Source organism: Tyto alba, unplaced genomic scaffold, assembly GCF_018691265.1.
Source record: "Tyto alba isolate M040663 unplaced genomic scaffold, T.alba_DEE_v4.0 Super-Scaffold_41, whole genome shotgun sequence".
NCBI lineage: Eukaryota > Metazoa > Chordata > Aves > Strigiformes > Tytonidae > Tyto > Tyto alba.
In genome coordinates this window covers 21,494,218-21,512,172 of record NW_024881317.1, presented here as the reverse complement: position 1 = coordinate 21,512,172, position 17,955 = coordinate 21,494,218, and the positions used below count along the sequence as shown (strand labels likewise).

General features: G+C 60.2%; 2 protein-coding genes and 1 long non-coding RNA gene across 5 annotated transcripts; 2 read left to right on the top strand and 1 right to left on the bottom strand.

Annotated features, from left to right (window-relative positions):
• Positions 1–10,710: 10,710 nt before the first annotated feature.
• Positions 10,711–11,694, bottom strand: LOC122154595. The gene is made up of 2 exons (XR_006166651.1): positions 11,613–11,694; positions 10,711–11,449 (listed from the first exon to the last, which is right to left on the bottom strand). It is a non-coding gene; the product is annotated as an uncharacterized LOC122154595 (long non-coding RNA).
• Positions 11,670–13,685, top strand: COMMD4 (COMM domain containing 4). Of its 2 annotated transcripts, none has more exons than XM_042804399.1 (8): positions 11,670–11,737; positions 11,811–11,882; positions 11,991–12,056; positions 12,320–12,359; positions 12,450–12,569; positions 12,785–12,865; positions 12,955–13,131; positions 13,464–13,685. In XM_042804399.1, exons 1-8 carry the CDS (start codon positions 11,735–11,737, stop codon positions 13,502–13,504), a joined length of 600 nt encoding a protein of 199 aa, XP_042660333.1. In that variant the 5' UTR covers positions 11,670–11,734; the 3' UTR covers positions 13,505–13,685. The 2 variants fall into 2 exon arrangements, with proteins under 2 accessions (XP_042660333.1, XP_042660332.1); XM_042804398.1 differs by having other exon boundaries at positions 12,713–12,865.
• A 73-nt stretch (positions 13,686–13,758) lies between these two features.
• Positions 13,759–17,838, top strand: NEIL1 (nei like DNA glycosylase 1). Of its 2 annotated transcripts, none has more exons than XM_042804396.1 (9): positions 13,759–14,197; positions 14,296–14,415; positions 14,554–14,632; positions 15,676–15,775; positions 15,899–16,023; positions 16,454–16,481; positions 16,937–16,998; positions 17,158–17,368; positions 17,469–17,838. In XM_042804396.1, the coding sequence occupies exons 1-9, from the start codon at positions 13,779–13,781 to the stop codon at positions 17,486–17,488; spliced, it is 1,164 nt and encodes a 387-aa protein (XP_042660330.1). In that variant the 5' UTR covers positions 13,759–13,778; the 3' UTR covers positions 17,489–17,838. The 2 variants fall into 2 exon arrangements, with proteins under 2 accessions (XP_042660330.1, XP_042660331.1); XM_042804397.1 differs by having other exon boundaries at positions 14,554–14,722.
• Positions 17,839–17,955: the final 117 nt, after the last annotated feature.

The window sequence follows — 17,955 nt, the reverse complement described above, 5'->3', positions numbered from 1 at the left end:
CACGCCGTGCTGTGGTCTCTGCTTGCCAGCGTGGGCACGATGGGACCTTTCTGGGGATGGGGGGGGCGGGGGTCCTGCATCAGCACCCAGCATCACCCAGCCGGCTGGGCAGGCCAAACCACAGGTTTGGGCCCCCCACCCAAGGCACTTGCCTGCTTCTCCCTGCGACAAGCTGTGAGTGATGTGCCCGGCCCCTCTGTCCCAGCATCGAGGGCTGGATCCAGTGTCTGACCCACTGCCGGTGTCCAGGGGTGCAGGGAACCCCATGGGTCACCTGCCAGTGAGGGAGCACATCCCAGCACCCGTGAGGGGTACATCCTGAGCCCCCCCAGATGACAGCCGGGGAGGAGGGTGCTGGTGGAGGTGTCTGTGCATCAAAAACGGCAGGAGACCATGGGGTGCAGCAGGGATGGCACCTGTCCCCCATCGCTCTTCTGCCTGATGCTGGGGTGATGCACCCCGGGCTGATTCAGCAGGGACCCCCGAGACACCCTACCCCTTGTGAGCCTCCCTCAGAAACACAAAATCTGCCTGGTCCACTGCCAAGGGCTTAATGAGGAGCAGAGGGAAGCTGGGACCCCTCCAGCCAGGAAGGAGCTTCACCTGGGGGAGTGCAAATGAGTTTGGGTGTTAATTGGGAGCAGCTGGAATGGAGCCACTCCCCCCACTCTGGGAAAGGAAATAAAAGTGCAGGGCTGGGGTAGGGGCTTGGTGTTTTCTTCTTCTTGGGTGCTGCCAGGTAAGGGGTGCTGGTGGGTTGGAAAGTTTTGCTGTCCCTGGTGGGGGACGATTTCTTAGGCTAAGGTGGAGGTTTTGGACAGGGAATGAGGTAATGTCTGAGTCCAAGGCTGGTTACAGCCCTGCTCTGCACCAGGAGCCTCCCTGGCTCCTCCTGGGAGGTGTTGAGGCTTGGCACAAACTTTTCTGAGCTGGAGAAGCTGCTCAGTGCCGCTGGAGATCAGGGAGGTGTTTTGACAAAGGGCCTCCTGGCTCTGGTGTGGGGGATGCTCTGGGGACGGGCTGTCACTGGGGTGGGCTGGTGGGGGGAGCCCGGAGGGACCCAGCTTGAAGCTCCTGCTCTACCTCTCTACAGCTGGACCCTCCCCATGGCCTCTCCCAAACAGAGCCAGGGTGCAGGACCACCGGACCCCACCGGCACTGCTGCCCAACAGCCAAAAACGATGCTCCACGGGGAGAGGGAAGGGGCTGTGGCCACGGACCTGGGTCCTACTGCCTGTGCGGCTGGTGGGCTACGATGCAAAGCTGCCCTGGTGCTGGCCGTCTGCCTGTCTGCCACTGTTCTCCCGTACAGCCTGGGGGCTCTGGCTGCTCTGCCCCAGCCCCCCCTGGGCTCCCTGCCTCCTTCCTGGGCTTGGCCGGGCCCACCAGCCTCCCAGCGAGGGACCGGTGACCATCTGGTGTCAACCCACGGAGACCTGCGCAAGGAACCAGGGCTGCAGCAGCGTGGGAGGGTGCTGATGGGCTCTGGGGGCACCCCAGGCTGCTCCCCGGGGGTCGAAAGAGAGGTGACCTGCGGTACAGATGCTGAGGGATGGAGCCTGGGGACACCGACCGCAACCACTGCCTCTCCCTTGACAGCTCAGACCTCACCCCAGCAGCAGCCTGGGTCTGGGCGCAGGGAAGGGCTCGGGCTGGGCACAGCAGTGGCTGTGACGCTGTCCCCTACGTGGTGGCTTGGGGCAGGGGTGCCCGCTACCTCGGCTCAGCTCCTCCAGACCACAGGTGACCCCCGTCCTGGCTCCCGGCATCGCTTTGCTCCGAGAAGCCTCTGCAGCACAGGACCAGGCTCGGGTGATGCGACGCAGGTGGCTGCAGTGACCTCTGCCCGTGGCCTCGGGCAGCCGGCGGGCACGGCAGAGCCCCAGCACCCCGGGGGGAGGTCTGAGGGCACCCCCCGTGCTCAGGGTGCACCCCGCCTGCCCGGGGCTGCGTCGCTGGAGGTGGTGCCCACCCAGCTGGCCTCACCTGAAGGGGCTGCTGGGGGGGCTGGTGTCCTGTCTGATGCTCCGGAACGTGCAGGGTCAGCACGGACACCGACGGCTGCGCCCACCCGGAGCCACGGCACGGCAGGCCAGCCCGGAGGTGAGCAGACGCTGGCCCTTGGGGCATCCCCTGCCCATCGGACCCTGCCTTGCAAAGCTGATCTCAGCCTGGCCGTGAGCTCTAAGCCTCCTGCCATGGTCGCAGCCAGTGGTTTGTCTTCTCGGGCCAGAGCTGTGACAGCCGTGCAGGCTCCCAGCAGCGTGCCTGCGTTCGATCGGTCTACGGCCAGTGGCTTCTCTGATGTCCAGCATGGAGCTTCAGTTGCCGGAGCCACAACAAAGAGCTGCAGCAGGCAGAAAGAAGAGGTGAGACCGAGCCCTGACCTTGGTATGGGTGAGGACCACACCGCTGCTCCTCACCTGGTGCCCCTTCCAGGGGTGTCCTCAGCTCTGCCAACAGAAAGGACATCTAGCTCGACCAAAATGCATCCCGGCACCGTGTGGGCAGGTTCTGCTGTCACACCCGAGATGCTCTGGGAGGCAGGGTCTGCTGGCAGCTTCCTGCACGGCGAAGCTGCTCTGCCGGTGGACACCATCTCGGCCAAGGTTGCAGGAAAGGGGTCTGAACTGGCCACTGTCTTGGCACCACGTCCCAGTACTTCATTGGCTCGCGATGTCAACCACCTACAAGTGCTGGCTCCCTTCCTTCCTACAGCGGAGTCCGGGGCACCTGCTGTCACATCAGGAAAACTTAGTGATTTGTCTTCCCCCCCTGCCCAGCAGACTCTGCTGACGTCCACCGAAGGCCACCCTTCCCCTGCTCAGACCAGGGCCCCCAGTGCTGCCGGTCCCACGGTGACTGGGGCGAGCTCGGCAGCCCCTGATGCCATTCCAGAGCCTGGAGCAACCCCAGCCCCCTGTGAGGATGGAGCTGCTACGGGGGCTTCCCCCTCTCCAAGAGCCACAGGTGTGATGCGTGGCTCGCCCCGGGGGTCACCTACTCAGGGGCCATCTCTGCATCCAGATCTCTTCCTCACAACAGCATCTGGGGCTGGACCAGCTGCAGGACAACACCAGGCCACGAAGGTGGCAGAGATGAGTGTGCTGTGCGTGGCAGAAGCTGAGCACAGCGAGCCCAGGACAGCATCGGTAGGACCCGCTGCTGCTCCAGCAGGACCTCCAGAGCCCACCCATGCCAGCCCAGGCTCTGTACCTCCTCCCAGCTCTGAGAACCCCGCTCCGGAGCACTGCTCCAAGGCTGTGCACCACACCAGCACCGCCAGCTCGCCATCTCCAACCTACCTGCTGACTTCCACGGGAGCTGTGCATGCAGCCAGCCCCCCACCCAGCTCTCGGACCCTGGCTGCACCGGCAGGATTGACCCTTGATGCTCAGTCTGTGTCCAGTCACTCCGTCGCCCCCCAGCACCCTTCCACAGCCAGAGAGCATCTCCCTGGAGCTGCGGGAGAGGCCTTCACCCCAGCTGAGCTGACGACGATAGGCAAACCTGGCTCCCCAGGGGTGAAGCCCCCTGCATCCCACCCCCCTGGGCTCCCCTCTCCTGCCCAGCCTCTGCCCGTGCATGTGTTGGCCTTGCGGTTCCGGCTGTTGGGCATCACTTACACCGAGGCTCTGAGCATCAGGGCTTCGGAGAGCTACAGGGAGCTGGAGGAAGAAGTGAGGCTGATGGTGAGTGCGGGAGGGGGTCGGTGGTGCTTTGGGGTGCAGCTGAGAAGCTACTGCAGCAAGTCCTGCTGGGGTGAGGGGCCTGCAGGCTGCGTCAGCCCTGGCTTGGTCTATCACCCGCCTAGGCATGGTGGAGACAAAGTAAATCCCCAGCACAGCTCCACCAGAGCTGGAGTGGGATGCTTGGTTTGAGGTGGGACTGGACACCCCTCCCCTCTGGCAGCTAACGGGGCTGTTGCACGCTGGTGGTGCTGGGGTATTCCCTCCCGGGTGCTGTTTCTAGGCTGAAGGCAGCCCTGGATAAGCCAGCTCAGCCATGTCCACCCTGGCATGTCCCACCCTGGGCAAATTGAACTGACTTCCCTCAGTATTTCTTGCACATCTGGTACGTGCTCCCTTCACATGAGGGAGCTTGTAAAAGCTTCTCAGTTGACAGGTGCTTCTTTCTTCCAGCTAAACCAAATGCTGTCCACCTATGAGACCTTCCTGCAGGCAAATGTCCTCGAGTTCATGTGAGTATGCAGCTCTGCCCTGGGGCAACGGACAGAGGGGTGAGTTTGGCTTGGAGGGGAGGATTTGCCCAGGAAAATGCTCCAGAGATGCCTTGTAAGGGGCTGTGCTCCCTCCCCAGGGCCACTGTCCCGGGGGATCCGTGGTTGAAAGCTCTGGATAAAGCCACCCGAGACTGCTCTTTGGGTGGGGTGTTAATGTGAGGATGACGGGGCTCTAAAGCTGCTCCCAAAGGGGAGGTGGGCTGCCCATCATCTCTCCCTCCCAGGAACGGCTCCGTGGTTGTGCGAGGGGAGGCTCTGTTCCGGGGGGATGCTCCTGCTCCCACCAACTCCCACCTCATCCGGACGGTTGTCACTGAGGCAAGCAGGGGAAGGAGCATCTTTGGTTGGCAACTGGAGCCACGGTCTGTCCAGTCTGGTGGTAAGCTGTAGAGATCTTCCCATAGAGCTGTGGCTGTCAAGTGTCCTCCCTATACATCTATCAAAGCCAAAACCCGCCCAGTTTAGACTTCAGGCTTCACCTTCACTTCACATCCCTTCTCCTGACTCACGTGAAACCCTTTAGTGTTAAGGATGATGGAGACCACATGTGCAGCAGTTGGACCTGCGTGGTCCTAGTGCTTCTATTAAACTCTCTGGCTTTCCCCTCCTTGATCTGCTTCTCCTGTCCTGGGAGGTGGTACATCCCGAGCCCTTCCCACCACAAAAGGTGTTCATTTTCACTCAGCTGCCCTGCCGGCTTCTGCTTTCAGTGTGTGGCAGAGCATGAGCTCACTGACATCTCCCAAGGAAGGTGTAGGAACAGGTATGGGCATAACTGTCTTCTGAACTCTCTTAGGTTTCAGCCTGGAGAACCTGGACCCAGAGAAGCTGTCCATCTCTCTCACTGCCTTCCAGCTTGGGAGGAGCACAACAGGCTCTCTGAAGAGGCTGACCAGTGCGGTATGGAGAACCTTGGTGGCTCTTCCAAAGGATGATGCTGGGAAAATGGGCACAGCCTGGCTGCTGCACTGCCCGTGCCACGGGATAACACACACAGAAGCAGGGACGGGGTGTTGAGCTGTTGTCTCCTCTTCATCTAGGTGACTTGGTCTCTCAGTGCCATCTACAGCGTGAGGAACTTCACTATCGCCCAGCTCAGGTATGGGACACAACTACCCCTCTCCAAAGCTCTTCATTAAATTACCCTTACTACCACTTGTGTGCTCTGCAGCTACTGAGCCATGCTGCAAAGGCGGAGAGGATGAGTTGTGCTGTGCTACTGAGGAGGGTGACATGCAGCTAGTGGCAAATACAGTAACTGAGCTCCTTCCCTGGGCTGAGTAGTCATGAGCTGCTGAAAAAAAAAGACAGGCAAGGGTGTGCTTGGTGAGCCTGGTCCCAGCCCTCCTGCCTTGCTTAGAGCACTTCTCTTCCCTTAGAAACCACAGTGGAGTCCTGGAGATCACTGGAGACATCTACCTTGACACGATCGTCCATGCCGATGTTGCGAAGATTCTGCAAGCCTTGACAGCTCTCGCAACCTCCTCCGTGGACCTGACCTCCCTCTCGGTGGAGGGTAAGGACAGTCCCTGTGTATGGTAGGGCTCACTGCCAGCTCTGTTCACCTAGCACTCGTGTCTTGCCTCTCCAGGAGCCAGGCTTCACCTGCAGGTTTACCCGGTCTCCTTCCTCATCACTAACAGACACTTCAGCGAGGACCTTCTGGATCCACTTGCTATAGAGCCCCAGGAGCTCACCAGGGACCTTGGTGATGTGGTAGGCATGGCTGGTGGGAGGGGGCCAGGGCCCTCCCAGGGTGCTGAGAAAAGGAGGCTGAGGACCACTGTGGGAAGAGGGGGTTTCCAAACCAGATCCTCAGCACCAGTGCTGTGGCTGGTACCCGCTGAAGGCAGGCACTGAGGCTTTAGTGGCAGGACGTTTTCTCTCTGACATTTCAGTGGTTGAGGGACCTGGAGGGTGCTGCAGGACCGCAGCTGCCCCGTGTCCCTGCTGTAGTGGCTGTCCCAGCCCCATCGTGGCTGTGGAAGTGGTGGTCTGGCTGGGTGAAACACCCCGAAGGCTGGTGGGGGAGCTGAGCAAAACCTCTCTTCCAGGTGGCGAGAGCCCTGAGGGACTACAGGAGCTTCCTGCAAGCGGTGATAAGAGGATTCCTGTGAGTGGGAGCAGAGGGTCTGCAGGGGCAGGAGAAGGGGTGGGGGGGCGTGTCTCCCTACAGACATCAGCCAACAGGCCGTGGCTGTCGGGTGCGTTGTCTCAGCCACAGAAGGGTTTGCAGCAGGCAGCTGAGGTCAAGCATCTACCTGCTGTCGTGGGTGACTCGCTGGTCTCCCAGGGATGTCCTGCCCATCCCAAAGAGCAGATGCCTCCCTGAGTGCAGAGACATCCTCCCGTGACCCCTCTGAGCAAAACCAGCCAGGGGTCTGGCTGTGCCCATGGCCACAGCCTGGCATACAGCTGTGGGACCGGCTGGAGCTCTTCCCAACCCTGCCCACAGGCCTGGCTCCCTGATCTGCCATGGGGACGTGGTCTTCCAGCACCCTGCTCCGACCAGCCTGGAAGTTTTGGAGACGCTTGTGCTCTCGGTTGGGCCAAACAAGGCTTTGGCTGGTTCAGACTTCCAGGTGGACCCATATTCTCTCGCTGTGGCAGGTAAGCTTTCCTTCGGGGTATGGGTATACAAGCTTCACCAGCTTGTGGCTCCGTGCCTGCGGCATGAGCAGAGCAGATCCACAACCAACTAGATCCAGATCCCTTATGCAAAGGGAGGGTGTGATGTCTTGGCTGGTGAGGTGATCAGCTTGCCGTGGTTGATCTGAAAGTACAGTCCTAGCCACAACCGTGCCCTATCCCTCTGCGCAGCCTGGGGGCACTGGAGATGGAGACCCTTCTGCTGCAGGCTGGCACAGGACAGGAGGGAGGGGTTACCTGGAAAGGGCATACAGGGTCAAATAGATGTTATTGGCATCCTCTATATTTCCTCCTGGGTCCTGAGGGAGAGTGGGTGGTTGCAGTGGTGTCCTGCAGGCTGTGCTAACTGTGCTCTGCTCCAGAGGACACGCTGGAGCCCCCCAAGCCTGAACCAGGCTTTCCCGAGCACGGCGTGGCCATCATGGTCGTGTGTGCCCTCTGCATCATTACTGCTCCCATCGTCTTCTTGGTGGTAAGAGCGATGTCTATTGTCTCGCTGGGGTGGGTGTAGACAAGCTGGGGTGAAGCAGCGCCGGTCCCTGTGCGAGGTGAGCGCAGAGCAGAGGGACCGGTGTGGGGCCAGACACGGCTGCAGCCCCCCTGCTCTCTTCCCTAGTGTCTGAAGACCAAGAGGCTTGTCTCATGGGATGTGGCAGCCCTCTGGGACAGAAGAGACCTTGAAGCAGGGACCCAGACACTGGAAATGGATAACCGAGGGTTCTGGGCATCCTCTGAACGGGTAAGTGGCCTTCACACTCCCTTCAAATAGCTTCTGTGCTTTGGAGCTGGAGCCTTGAAGCACAGCTGGTGTTTCTGCAGGTCACAGTACCTGGTGCCAGTCCTGGCCACTGCCAGGAGGTGGAGAAACCCCTGGGGCACTGGAGGGAAGGAGACCTCACCCCCTGTTCTTCCTGGAGAGGGGCACAGTGACTTTTCCCCTTCTCACCCACAGGGCACTGAGGATGCTCATACATGCTGGCAAACTGACTCTGCTTGATGAGAGAAGATGCAGCTGACGGGGGAGCCTGAAGAAGGCTCGTGGGGGCAAGAGATGTTCAGAAGATGCACCTCAGGCTGCAGCTGCCACGTGCTCCCTGAGAAAGATGCAGGCTCAGGTGTATAAGGGAATAACTTCGTATGTTAAACTTTTAATAAACTGCTTATAGAATGTCAAACCCAGCTGTGGAGGGTCTCTGCTTCTGCTCTGTGTTAAACCCTCCTGCCTGGGAGGGCAGCCCTGCCCTGGGCTTCCAAGTGCAGCTCCTGGGGCTAGGAGCTGTAACACACAGCTGCCAGGCCAGGGGTGGCTTATACTTAAACCCAGGCTTAGGAGCTGCAAGCTCCTCCTGGCTGGACCTGGCTTTGAGCACCTCCAAGCCGAGTGCTGCTGCTCAATAAACTGAGCTTGGTCTTGTCTGGTTCTTGACTAACTACTCGGTACTGCCAGGGAGTTAAAAGGCCAAGGAACTGTTTCCTTCTTGGGGAATCAAGTGCTGGGCTGGTCCCTGGGTAAAGGAGCCTTTGTCCCTCTGCAAAGGGTCCCTCCTTTCACCCCAACAGGCACAGCACCCTCTGCTGGGAGCTGTTAGTGCTGCCTAATTAACTACCAGACAAAGTTGGTTTTGTTTTTTCCCTTCTCACTGCATGTTTTCCCCCAGTGTGGGGGGACTACTCTGCATGGAGACAGAAAGCAGGCTGTACATAAAGACACTTAATTAAAAAAGAAATTTCAGTTGCCTTTTTTTTTTTAAATTCTGTAATCAAAGATTAGCCAGTCCCCTGGTTTTCTAAAGGAGGGGTGGAATGATGGGGTTGGTAGTGGGGAGGGGGCTACAGCTGTGGCCCCTGTGAGAAGTTTTTTCAGAGCTCCCCTGGCTCCAAATTAGACTCACCTCTGGCCAATAAGCAATGGTGGCTGTGCCTCTGCAAGAACGTATTTCAGAAGAGGAACCTGAGAGGAGTTAAAGTCGTGAGGACACCTTTATGAAGACAGGTCAGTGGAAGAAAGGAGGAAGAGGAGCGGTGTGCCGGAGCAGAGACCTCCCTGCAGCCCATGGAGGTCTGCAGCGGAGCAGATGCCCACCTGCAGCTCATGGAGGACCCCACACTGGAGCAGGTGACTGTGCCCAAAGGAGGCTGGGACTCTGAGGGAAGCGGCTCCCACTGTTGTAGTTTGGCACTGGGAGCACTGCAACATGCCAGGGGGGAGGCCCACACCAGAGCAGCTCAGGAAGGGCTGTAGCCTGTGGGAGGGACTCGCGTTGGAGAAAGTTTATGGAGGACTGTCTCCTGTGAGAGGGGAACAGTGCAAGGAGCTCCTGAGGAGGAGGGAGCAGCAGAGACAGTGGGTGATGGACTGGCCACAACCCCTATCCCCTGAGCTGCTGGGGGGGAGGAGGGAGAGAAATCAGGAGGGAAGCTAAGCCCAGGGAAGAGTGAGAAAGTGGTTTTAAAATGTTGTAATGCTTCTTGTTGTCTTGCTCTGTTAAGTGGTGGTGGTGTTTAAATAGATTAAATTGATGATTTAATTAATTGAACTAAATTGATGTTCTTTTTCTTCCCCTAAGAGTCTGTCTTTTGCCCAGGACCATAATGGGTGAGTCACTCCTCCCTGTCCTTATCTTAATGGCCGAGCCTTTTGTTGTATTTTCTCCTTCCAGTTCCTGAGGGGGAAGGAGAGAACTGGTGGCTGTGTGGTGCTCAGTTGCCCTCTGGGCTCAAACCACGACAGCAGGCAAGTAAGATCCTCTCTGCAGTTAGTGGTGGAGCTGACCCCATCCTGCTCTCGGGGTGCTTGTGCCCCGTGAGGGCTGGCCCCGTGGGAGCAGGGAGCCTGGATACGGCCAGCAGGGATGTGCTGAGCTTCTCCTGCTCCTTTCTGAGGGGCAGAGGGGCTAAAACCAGCCCTTCCCTGTGCTCCTTGTGCAAGACAAGGAACCACTGAGTGCTCCTCAACTCCTACCCTGCCCACTCCTGCCTGGAAATGACCCACAAGCAGTGAGCTCCTTGGGGAGGAAACTTATTGCTTGCCCAAACATTGAGAAAATGAGAGCTCAAGCACCCGAAGGCATGAAGCAGCTGTCGCTGCTGCTTGTCAACTCGAATCTGTGGGGTTGGCTTTGCAAATCAAGGGCCGCAGATTTCCTCAGAACTGACTCACCTCTTCTCTTGGCTGTCATCTTACCCCCAGCACGTGAGTAAAGAGTAACAAGCGTAACTCAAAGCCTGGCCAGGCCAGCTCTGCTGTTGCTTAGGAGGAGAAAAGGAAGTGATTCGGTAGAAATCTCTTTAAATGCTGGTTTTCTAGAAGTGACACTTGCCCAAAGGCACAGGCAGGAACCACCTGACCCTAGAGCACTGAAAGTAAGCATGACAAAAAAGGGGGAACCCCAGCAAATGGGCTGAGTGAGCATGAGAGTCAGCCTGGAAAAAAAACCAAACTGTAATGAATCAAAACAAGGCAGGGGAAAAAAAAAAAAAAAAAAATTACCCTGGGCCATCTAGAAATGATGTGATGGGGCTGTTTAGCAGTGGGAGGTCGCTGGGGTGAGTGATGGGGCTCTGGCTGCTGCCTTGCTCGGCCGGGTCCCAGCCTGATGCCCTTGAACCCCCCAGAGTCCCTGGGGTCCCACCAGCACCGTCCCGCTTGCACCGGGCCCGTGCTCAGGGCTGGTCACCCCAAAAAGCCATGTAAGAAAGTGGAGCGAAGCTTTCCCAGAAGGGCAGGGGCTGCCCCCAGTGCCCTGGGGCTGGTTTCCGCCCCCAACCAGACCCAGTGCTCCCCAGTGTTACCAGAAAGCAGTAATTAATTCACACTCTACGACTCAATTTTGGAGTTTTAGAAAGCAGGCGTTCTTCGTTACAGCGCCGGACACACAGGGGAGAGCTCCTCCTAATGTGCGTGTCTGGAACCAAAGTCAACAAGCACTTCTACTACCTTAATCATGCCTATTCCTTGCATTTTTATCGTATCTTTATCCTTTTCATAACTTTTCCAGGAACTCATTAGCATATGTTAATGTCTCTTGTGCATGTCTGTTGGTCTTCAGGTGGTCATTGAGGATCTTTAGATGAAGGCTCGTAGTCTTCTTCCCTGTGTCTGCCCGTCGACCCTTACTTCTGCATGAACTCATTCCTGCGGTCACGTAGATCTTGTCCTTGAAGTCCTGCCTGGTCTGGTTTTGGTGCTAATTTGCAGCTCATCTTTTTGTTTCTTTGCAGCTGCTACTACAAGGCCGAACCGTCTCGGGTAAGATTATTTATGAGTTCTTCATCCTCTTCTAAGTATGCCTCAAAAGATCAGTATTTGTTCTGCAGCACAGCGGTTAAATGGTTAAAACAGCTTAAATTGATCTTAACAGTTCTATTCCACAAATATCTGTTTTCTAACAATCTTAGTTCACGGGTATCGCCAGGAGCAGCTGGCAGGGGGCTGAAATGAAGTTTGTAAGGGTGGAGCTAGAGCTGAAGTAACGACTGCTGGGCTGGGGCTGAAATAAAGATTGTAGGGCTGTTGGTGAAATGGGTGATGAAACAGATGAAATAGCAGGGCTGGGGCTGAAATAAAAAAAATTTAAAAAAAAATAAAAAAAAATAAAAAAAAAAAAAAAAAAAAAAAGAAAAAGAAAAAAGAAAAAGAAAAAAGCCGCTGGGGTTGGAGGGGAAGTGGAGACCCTGGGGCTGAAATAAAGACCGCGGGGCTGGCGCTGGAATAACTTACGGCAGCATCACCGGGATGCGCAGCGGCCGCAGCACCGGGGGGCGGGGCCGGGCGGCTCCTCCCCCCGCCCGGGAGCGGTTCCGGGTCGCGGAGGCGGGATCTGCGGCGGCACCGGCGGCGACATGGTGGGGCGGGGGGCCGGGGCGGGGGGCGGGGGGCTCCGCGGCGGGCTCTGACCTCGCTTTCCGCCCCCCGCAGCGGTTTCGCTTCTGCGGGGACCTGGACTGTCCCGACTGGGTCCTGGCCGAGATCAGCACCTTGGCTAAAATCGTTAAGTGTCCCCCCCCTTCCCCTCGTCCCCGCGGGTCCCCCCCGCCCGCCCCGGCGCGGTGCTCACCCTCCTTTTTTGTGTGTGTCCCCCCCCCCCCCCCCCCGCAGTCCTCGGTGAAGCTGAAGCTGATCTGCGCCCAGGTGCTGCGGGACCTGCTGGGAGACACCATCGAGGTGAGCGGGACCCCAATTCCGTGGGGTCACCGTGGTGGGGGAGAGTGTCACGACGCCGTAATTACACGGTTAGCAATCTTATCTAAGCATTCCTAATGCAAGCCTCATGGTTAAGAGTGCAACCAGCCAGTCCTGGTAGTAATATAGATGTTAAGTGTTATTAGCATTAATACCAAGGTAAGAATTGCTAGCGTTAATGGTAGCGAACGCGTTACGCGGCTGTACGGTATCTGGTGGGTACCCCCACGCTCTCTTTCCCCCAGTATGAGAAGATCCTCAAGCTGACCTCTGACGCCAAGTTAGGTGAGCACTGCTGCCCCAGCCCCGACCGGGGTCCCCCCGGGGAGCCGGCGTCCCAAGGCGGCAGAGCTCACCCTCCGTCCCCTCCCGCAGAATCGGGGGACGTGAAGGCGACCATCGCCGTCCTCGACTTCATCCTCTCCAGCGCCGCCAAGCACAACGTGGACAGCGAGTCCCTGTCGAGCGAGCTGCAGCAGCTGGGGCTGCCCAAAGGTGGGTGGGGGGACGGACACGGAGACCCTCAGGGTGTCGTGTGCGGCCCCCGGCACTGCCCCTCCCTCCTTCGCGCCCAGATCTGGTGCGGGATGGCAGCCACCCTGTCCCCATCGCCTCCCCTCTGCACCGTCCGTCCCCAGGGGCCCCTCCGGGTGCTTTACCGGGGGTTTGGTCGCAGTTTGGTTTTCTTGTCTCTCCCGCCGGCGGGGCAGAGCATGCCAGCGGGCTGTGCCGGTCCTATGAGGAGAAGCAGAGCTCCCTCCAGGACAGCCTGAGGGCCTCCAGCCTGAGACGTGAGTGTGGGCGTGGGGAGGTTTGGGGCTGGGGGCTGCCCCTGCCCACGCGCGCCGGGATGCTGATGCTGGCCACCCGCCTGGCGCAGTGAGCCAGCTGGGCTCGGTGTGCTGGCGGGTGGACTACACCCTCAGCTCCAGCGAGCTGCGGGAGGTCAACGAGCCCCTCGTGCACCTGACCTTCAACGTGCGGGACGGGGAGCGCGGGAGGACAGCGGCCATCCCCATGGCCCTCTCGGCTGACAAGTTCCGGGTGCTGCTGGCGGGTGAGGCCAGAGGAGGGGTGACCGCGGGGAGCCCTGGCCCGGGGGGGATGCTGGGGGCATGCTGGGGGGGGGATGCTGGGGTGCGGATGCTGAGGGGATGCGGGGGGGGATGCTGGGGTGTGGATGCTGAGGGGATGCGGGGGGGGATGCTGGGGTGTGGATGCTGAGGGGATGCGGGGGGGGATGCTGGGGTGTGGATGCTGAGGGGATGCGGGGGGGGATGCTGGGGTGCGGATGCCGGGGTGCGGATGCTGGGAGGGATGCTGAGGGGATGCGGGGGGGATGCCGTGGTGCCGGCAGCTCCCCCCCACACCTCCTCCCTCTCTCCTCAGAGCTGAAGCAGGCCCAGGCGCAGATGAACAGCCTTCTCTGAGGAGAGCCGGGGGAAGGGGCGATGGCTGGGCGGCAGGACAGGACCTGGTGCGCCCGGCTGGGCCCGGGTGCTGGCCGGCTCGGGGAGGGGGGGGAAGCCGGGGGGGGGCGGCGAGCGAGGCCGGTGTGGGGGCTGTCCCTGTCCCCCAGAGGACGCGCCAATAAAGGTGACGGTGACAAAAGGCGAGCGTGTCTCCCCGGGGCGGGACTACAACTCCCAGCGTGCCGCGCGCCCGGGCGGGGGGCCGGTCCCTCCGGTCCCTCCGGTCGCGGCGATGCCCGAGTGCCCGGAGCTGCACCTGGCCGGGCGTTACATCAACGCGGCGTGCGGCGGGGTCGTGTTCTCGGGCGGCGTGGAACGCTCGCCGGTGGGCAGGGGCCCCGCGGTGCCCTTCCGCAGCCCGGCCTACCGCATCTCGGCCGCCTCCCGGGGCAAGGAGCTGCGGCTGCTGCTGGCCCCGCTGGGCCCCGGCGAGCCCCAGGCCCTCGTCTTTCGCTTCGGGATGTCGGGGTCGTTCCGGCTGTGCCCGGCCGGCCGGCCGCCCCGCCATGCCCACCTCCGCTTCCTCACGGCCGAGAGCCCCCCGCGCGCCCTCTGCTTCGTCGATGCCCGGCGCTTCGGCTCGTGGCGGCTGGGTGACGCCTGGCAGCCGGGCCGCGGGCCCTGCGTCCTCGCCGAGTACCAGGCCTTCAGGTGAGACCCCCCCCCCCCAGCCGCTCGGCTGCTCCGCCTGACAGCGCCGGGGGGAACAGCCAGGCCCGAGCGGAGCCTTCCCGGCGGGGCTGTTGCAGGGAGAACGTGCTGAAGAACCTGGACGACAAGGCGTTTGACAAGCCCATCTGCGAGGCCCTCCTGAACCAGAAGTTTTTCAACGGAATCGGGAATTACCTCTGCGCTGAGATCCTGTACAGGTGAGGCTGGCTGAGCGCCCGCCGTGGACCTTTGGGCTCCCAGAGTTTGCCGGAACTTGCCGGCTCCTCGCCTGGTAGCCGCGGGCAGGTGCCAGAACCGAGAGTTGGGGCTTGTGTGTAACCGGTGGGCTCTCTCAGGTTGAAGATCCCTCCCTTTGAAAAGGCTCGGACCGTGCTGGAGGCCCTGAAGGCTCAGGAGCAGGCGAGGAGGCAGAAGGTGGGGAATACCTGGTGCTTTCACAGGCTCAGGAAGGGGACAGGTCTCCAGACAGGGATTTGTTTTCCTGCGGCCCCACAGGACATCTCGGTGGGTCCCTGGAGCCTCTCACTGTCCGTGCAGGGAGCCAGACCGAGCTGAGAAGCGTTCCCGCGTCGGGTTTGGGCTCAGCAGCGGTGGAGGCGACTCAGTTTGCTTCCAGCCCCCACTCTGGGCTCAGCCGGCTCTGGCCCTGCTTTGGGCTCAGCTCTGGTTCAGGTCTGCTGTTCTAGGTTTGTTCCAGCCCAGGGCTCGGGGCCGGTTTCAGTTCACGTTTGGTTCCTCGCTCTGATGGGGCAGAACCTCAGCACGAGGCTTTTGCAGAGCTCGCACAGCACTGCTCTTGCAGGCGTGGTTGCTGCTCTGTCTTTCCCAACCCGACAGCAGGCGTTTTCCCTCCACAACTATAACGCTTGCTGCGTGGGATCCTTCTCCTCAAGCATTTTACTGTCCTTTGCCATAAGCCCCGGTGTCTGAGCATGTCTGCCCCTCCAGTGGGGCGCAGCGGTTCTGTAACCTCACGCACACAATGCTTGTTCACACGTGGCCGGGCTGCCGAGCCGTGGCAGCTCCCTGGGCACGTGCCTGCTGTCAGGAAGGAATATTTGGGGTGGGTGAAGAGGAAGGGGTGAGGGAAACAAACACCTGGCAAGCTTGAAATCTCTGGGGAAGGCTGCAGTAGAGCCCATGGCTGATCTCACGGCCTCAGGGGAGAGGAGGTGGCTATTTTCAAGGGGGCTGAAAACAAAACATGCGACTCGACTCGAGGGTTGTTTTTACAAACTGCTGCTGTTCCTGTGCACTAGCTCTTCCACATCTTTCTGGCTGTGGGGAAGGTGCTAATGCGCAGTTGGAAGCCAACAACGGGGCGAGTTCAGGGCTGGGATGTGGTGGGGAGTGTGACAGCACATCCGGAGGAGGGTGAGAGGAGGTGGGGAGGAGAGACCCTCGCCGAGGCTGGGGCGGCTGGCAGGTGAGCTCCCTCCCCTTCTCCACCCCTGCAGAATCCGGCCCTGACGCTGAGCAAGAAGCTGAAGCTGATGCGGGAGAACCCGGATCTCCTGGAGCTGTGCCACACCGTGCCCATGGAGGTCATCGCGGCGGGTGAGAGGACAGGGACCGCCGGGGAGCCCTGGGCTTTGCGTTCCCAGCAGCTTGGGAGGGCACCCCGACACCACGGTCACTGCTTCCTCTCTCCTTCTGTCCTTTCCCTCTCTCCCTTCCCAGAGAAAAATCTCCTTGACCCAGATCACTCGGATAACTACGCCGCGTTCAAGAACTGGCTGCAGTGTTACCTGGTGCCTGGCATGAGCTGCCTGCGCGACCGCAACGGCAGGACCGTGTGGTTCCAGGTAGGAGCCTGGGGGTCACTCTCTGGGGCTGGCTGGTCCCCAGCCGCTCCTCCGAGGTGACACCAGCCTGTTTTCTGCTGCCCGAGACCCCAGCATTACACTGCAGAGCTGGGGGTTCTCCGCTGTGACTGCTGGATGGGGAGGTGACAGAGGCCCTCCATGGCTGAAGCAGAGGGCCTGATTGCAGGAACGGGGGGCTCAGGCAGCCTGGGCGAGGTGCCGTGGTTGGCAGAAGGAGCAGCAGCTGCGGGGAGAAGTCCCCAAAGGCACAGGGCAGGCAGAGCAAGCTCGACTCCCCCAAATTCCTGGGGAAAGGGGGCTGTTTCCTTGTCCCCGTCTTCACTGCGGGGTGGAGAAGGGGCACAGATTCTGCTGGCACTGCCTGCAGAATGACTGTGACCCAGCCAACGCTCTGTCACCTTCCTTGCAGGGAGAGCCTGGCCCCATGGCTCCCAAAGGTGAGTGTCCGCTCTCCTCCCAGGGTGGGGGAACCTGCTTTTGCTGCGGGAGGGCTGGAGCCTGGGAAGCCCAGCGCTTGCTGTGCAGCACGGGGGCAAAAGCAGGAGCAAAGCCCCTGTCCCTGGGTTGCTGACGGGCTTGTGACAACCAGTGGCACTGGGGGACAGAGCCCACTGCGCCCAAGGCTTCCTGCCAGGCTTTCAGGGTGCTTTTCTGGGCTGGAAAAGCCTTTTCCTCACCTGTGCTCTCCCTGGGGCTGCGAGCCTGAACTGAGCAATGCTTTGGCAGGGGAGGAGAGGAGCCCCCTCGAGCCATTCCTCCACCCCAGTGCCAATTCCTCAGTGCTCAGCTCACGCAGCGTCCCGGAAAGGTCACAGCGCTGCAGCCTGTCCCTCGAGGTGCTGGCACTCTGCCCCCTCTCCCCCACCTAACCCGGGCACGTCTCCTCATGCAGGGCAGACACCCCGCAAGAAGCGCGCTCAGCTGAAGGCAGATCCCGAGGCTCTGACCCCCAAGGTAAGAAGCTTTGTGGTTGTGACTCCTGCTGGGTCTAGAGGCTGTCCTGTTCCCCGTGCCCCGCTCGGGCTGCTCCCGAAATCTCAGTGCTGCTCCTGCCTGGAGTTTCTCGTCATCTGGCAGTCCAAGCACTCGTCTGCTGCTCTGATGTCCGCCCAGGTCACCACACGTGCCTCGAAACGGCGTCCCAGGGCTGCAGCAAAACCCCCAAAGTCGGCCAAGGAGGAGGAGGAGGAGGAGGTGGCTGGTGGGCTGAGGAAGGGACGGGCTCGCGGGAGGAGGAAAGCGACCGCTGCTCCGGCCTCGTCTGAGCCTGAGGCACCGCTCAAAGCCCGAAAAAGCCGCCGGACGCCTGCACGCAGGGGCAGAGGTGAGGCTGGCAGCCCCTGCGGCTTTCAAACGCACTGGCAGAGGGGGCTGTGGGAGCTCTCCCTCACCCCCTGATTTCACATTTCTCTCCCATCTTCCAGGCGCAGCCCCTGCCGTGTGAGTGCTGCATGCTGCCCTCCCCAGGGGTGATTTAGCAGCCGCAGGGGGAGCTCGGGGAGCTGGGGAGAAATGGGGCTGCTCTCTACTCGTGCTCACAACCGCTTGCTGCCGCTGCACCCTGCCAGTGTGGCAAGGAGAATTGGGGCTGAGTAATGGGGCTGGTTTTATCCAGTGTCCTCCTGCTGTACCCAGGCATCTGAGGGAGATAAGGGCACAGTCCAAATGTTGTGCTGGACTCTGACCCTTCCTCTGCCTAAAAGCAAATTCGCTCCTCCTTCCCCTCTTCCCTTTCTGGCTGCTGCCTGGATCACCGTTTTTAGCTGACTAATAAAGTATTTTGTGTAGAAATCACCATGCATGCCTTCTTGTGCTAAGGATAACCCCTCTGTGGCCAGCCTCTTCCCCAGATGGGCTGGAGCAGGCTTCCACCTCAACCCCCCCAAAATAAAGGTAAGCTCTGCCTCCCCA

Bases quoted from the DNA above. Each gene is read 5' to 3' on its own strand.
- COMMD4 (XM_042804398.1), top strand. The intron at 12,057-12,319 runs GTGAGCGGGACC...TCTTTCCCCCAG, and splicing joins TGCTGGGAGACACCATCGAG to TATGAGAAGATCCTCAAGCT. The intron at 12,570-12,712 runs GTGGGTGGGGGG...GTCCGTCCCCAG, and splicing joins GCAGCTGGGGCTGCCCAAAG to GGGCCCCTCCGGGTGCTTTA.
- NEIL1 (XM_042804397.1), top strand. From the start codon at position 13,779: ATGCCCGAGTGCCCGGAGCTGCACCTGGCCGGGCGTTACATCAACGCG. The intron at 14,198-14,295 runs GTGAGACCCCCC...GGGCTGTTGCAG, and splicing joins GCCGAGTACCAGGCCTTCAG to GGAGAACGTGCTGAAGAACC. The intron at 14,416-14,553 runs GTGAGGCTGGCT...GGGCTCTCTCAG, and splicing joins TGCGCTGAGATCCTGTACAG to GTTGAAGATCCCTCCCTTTG.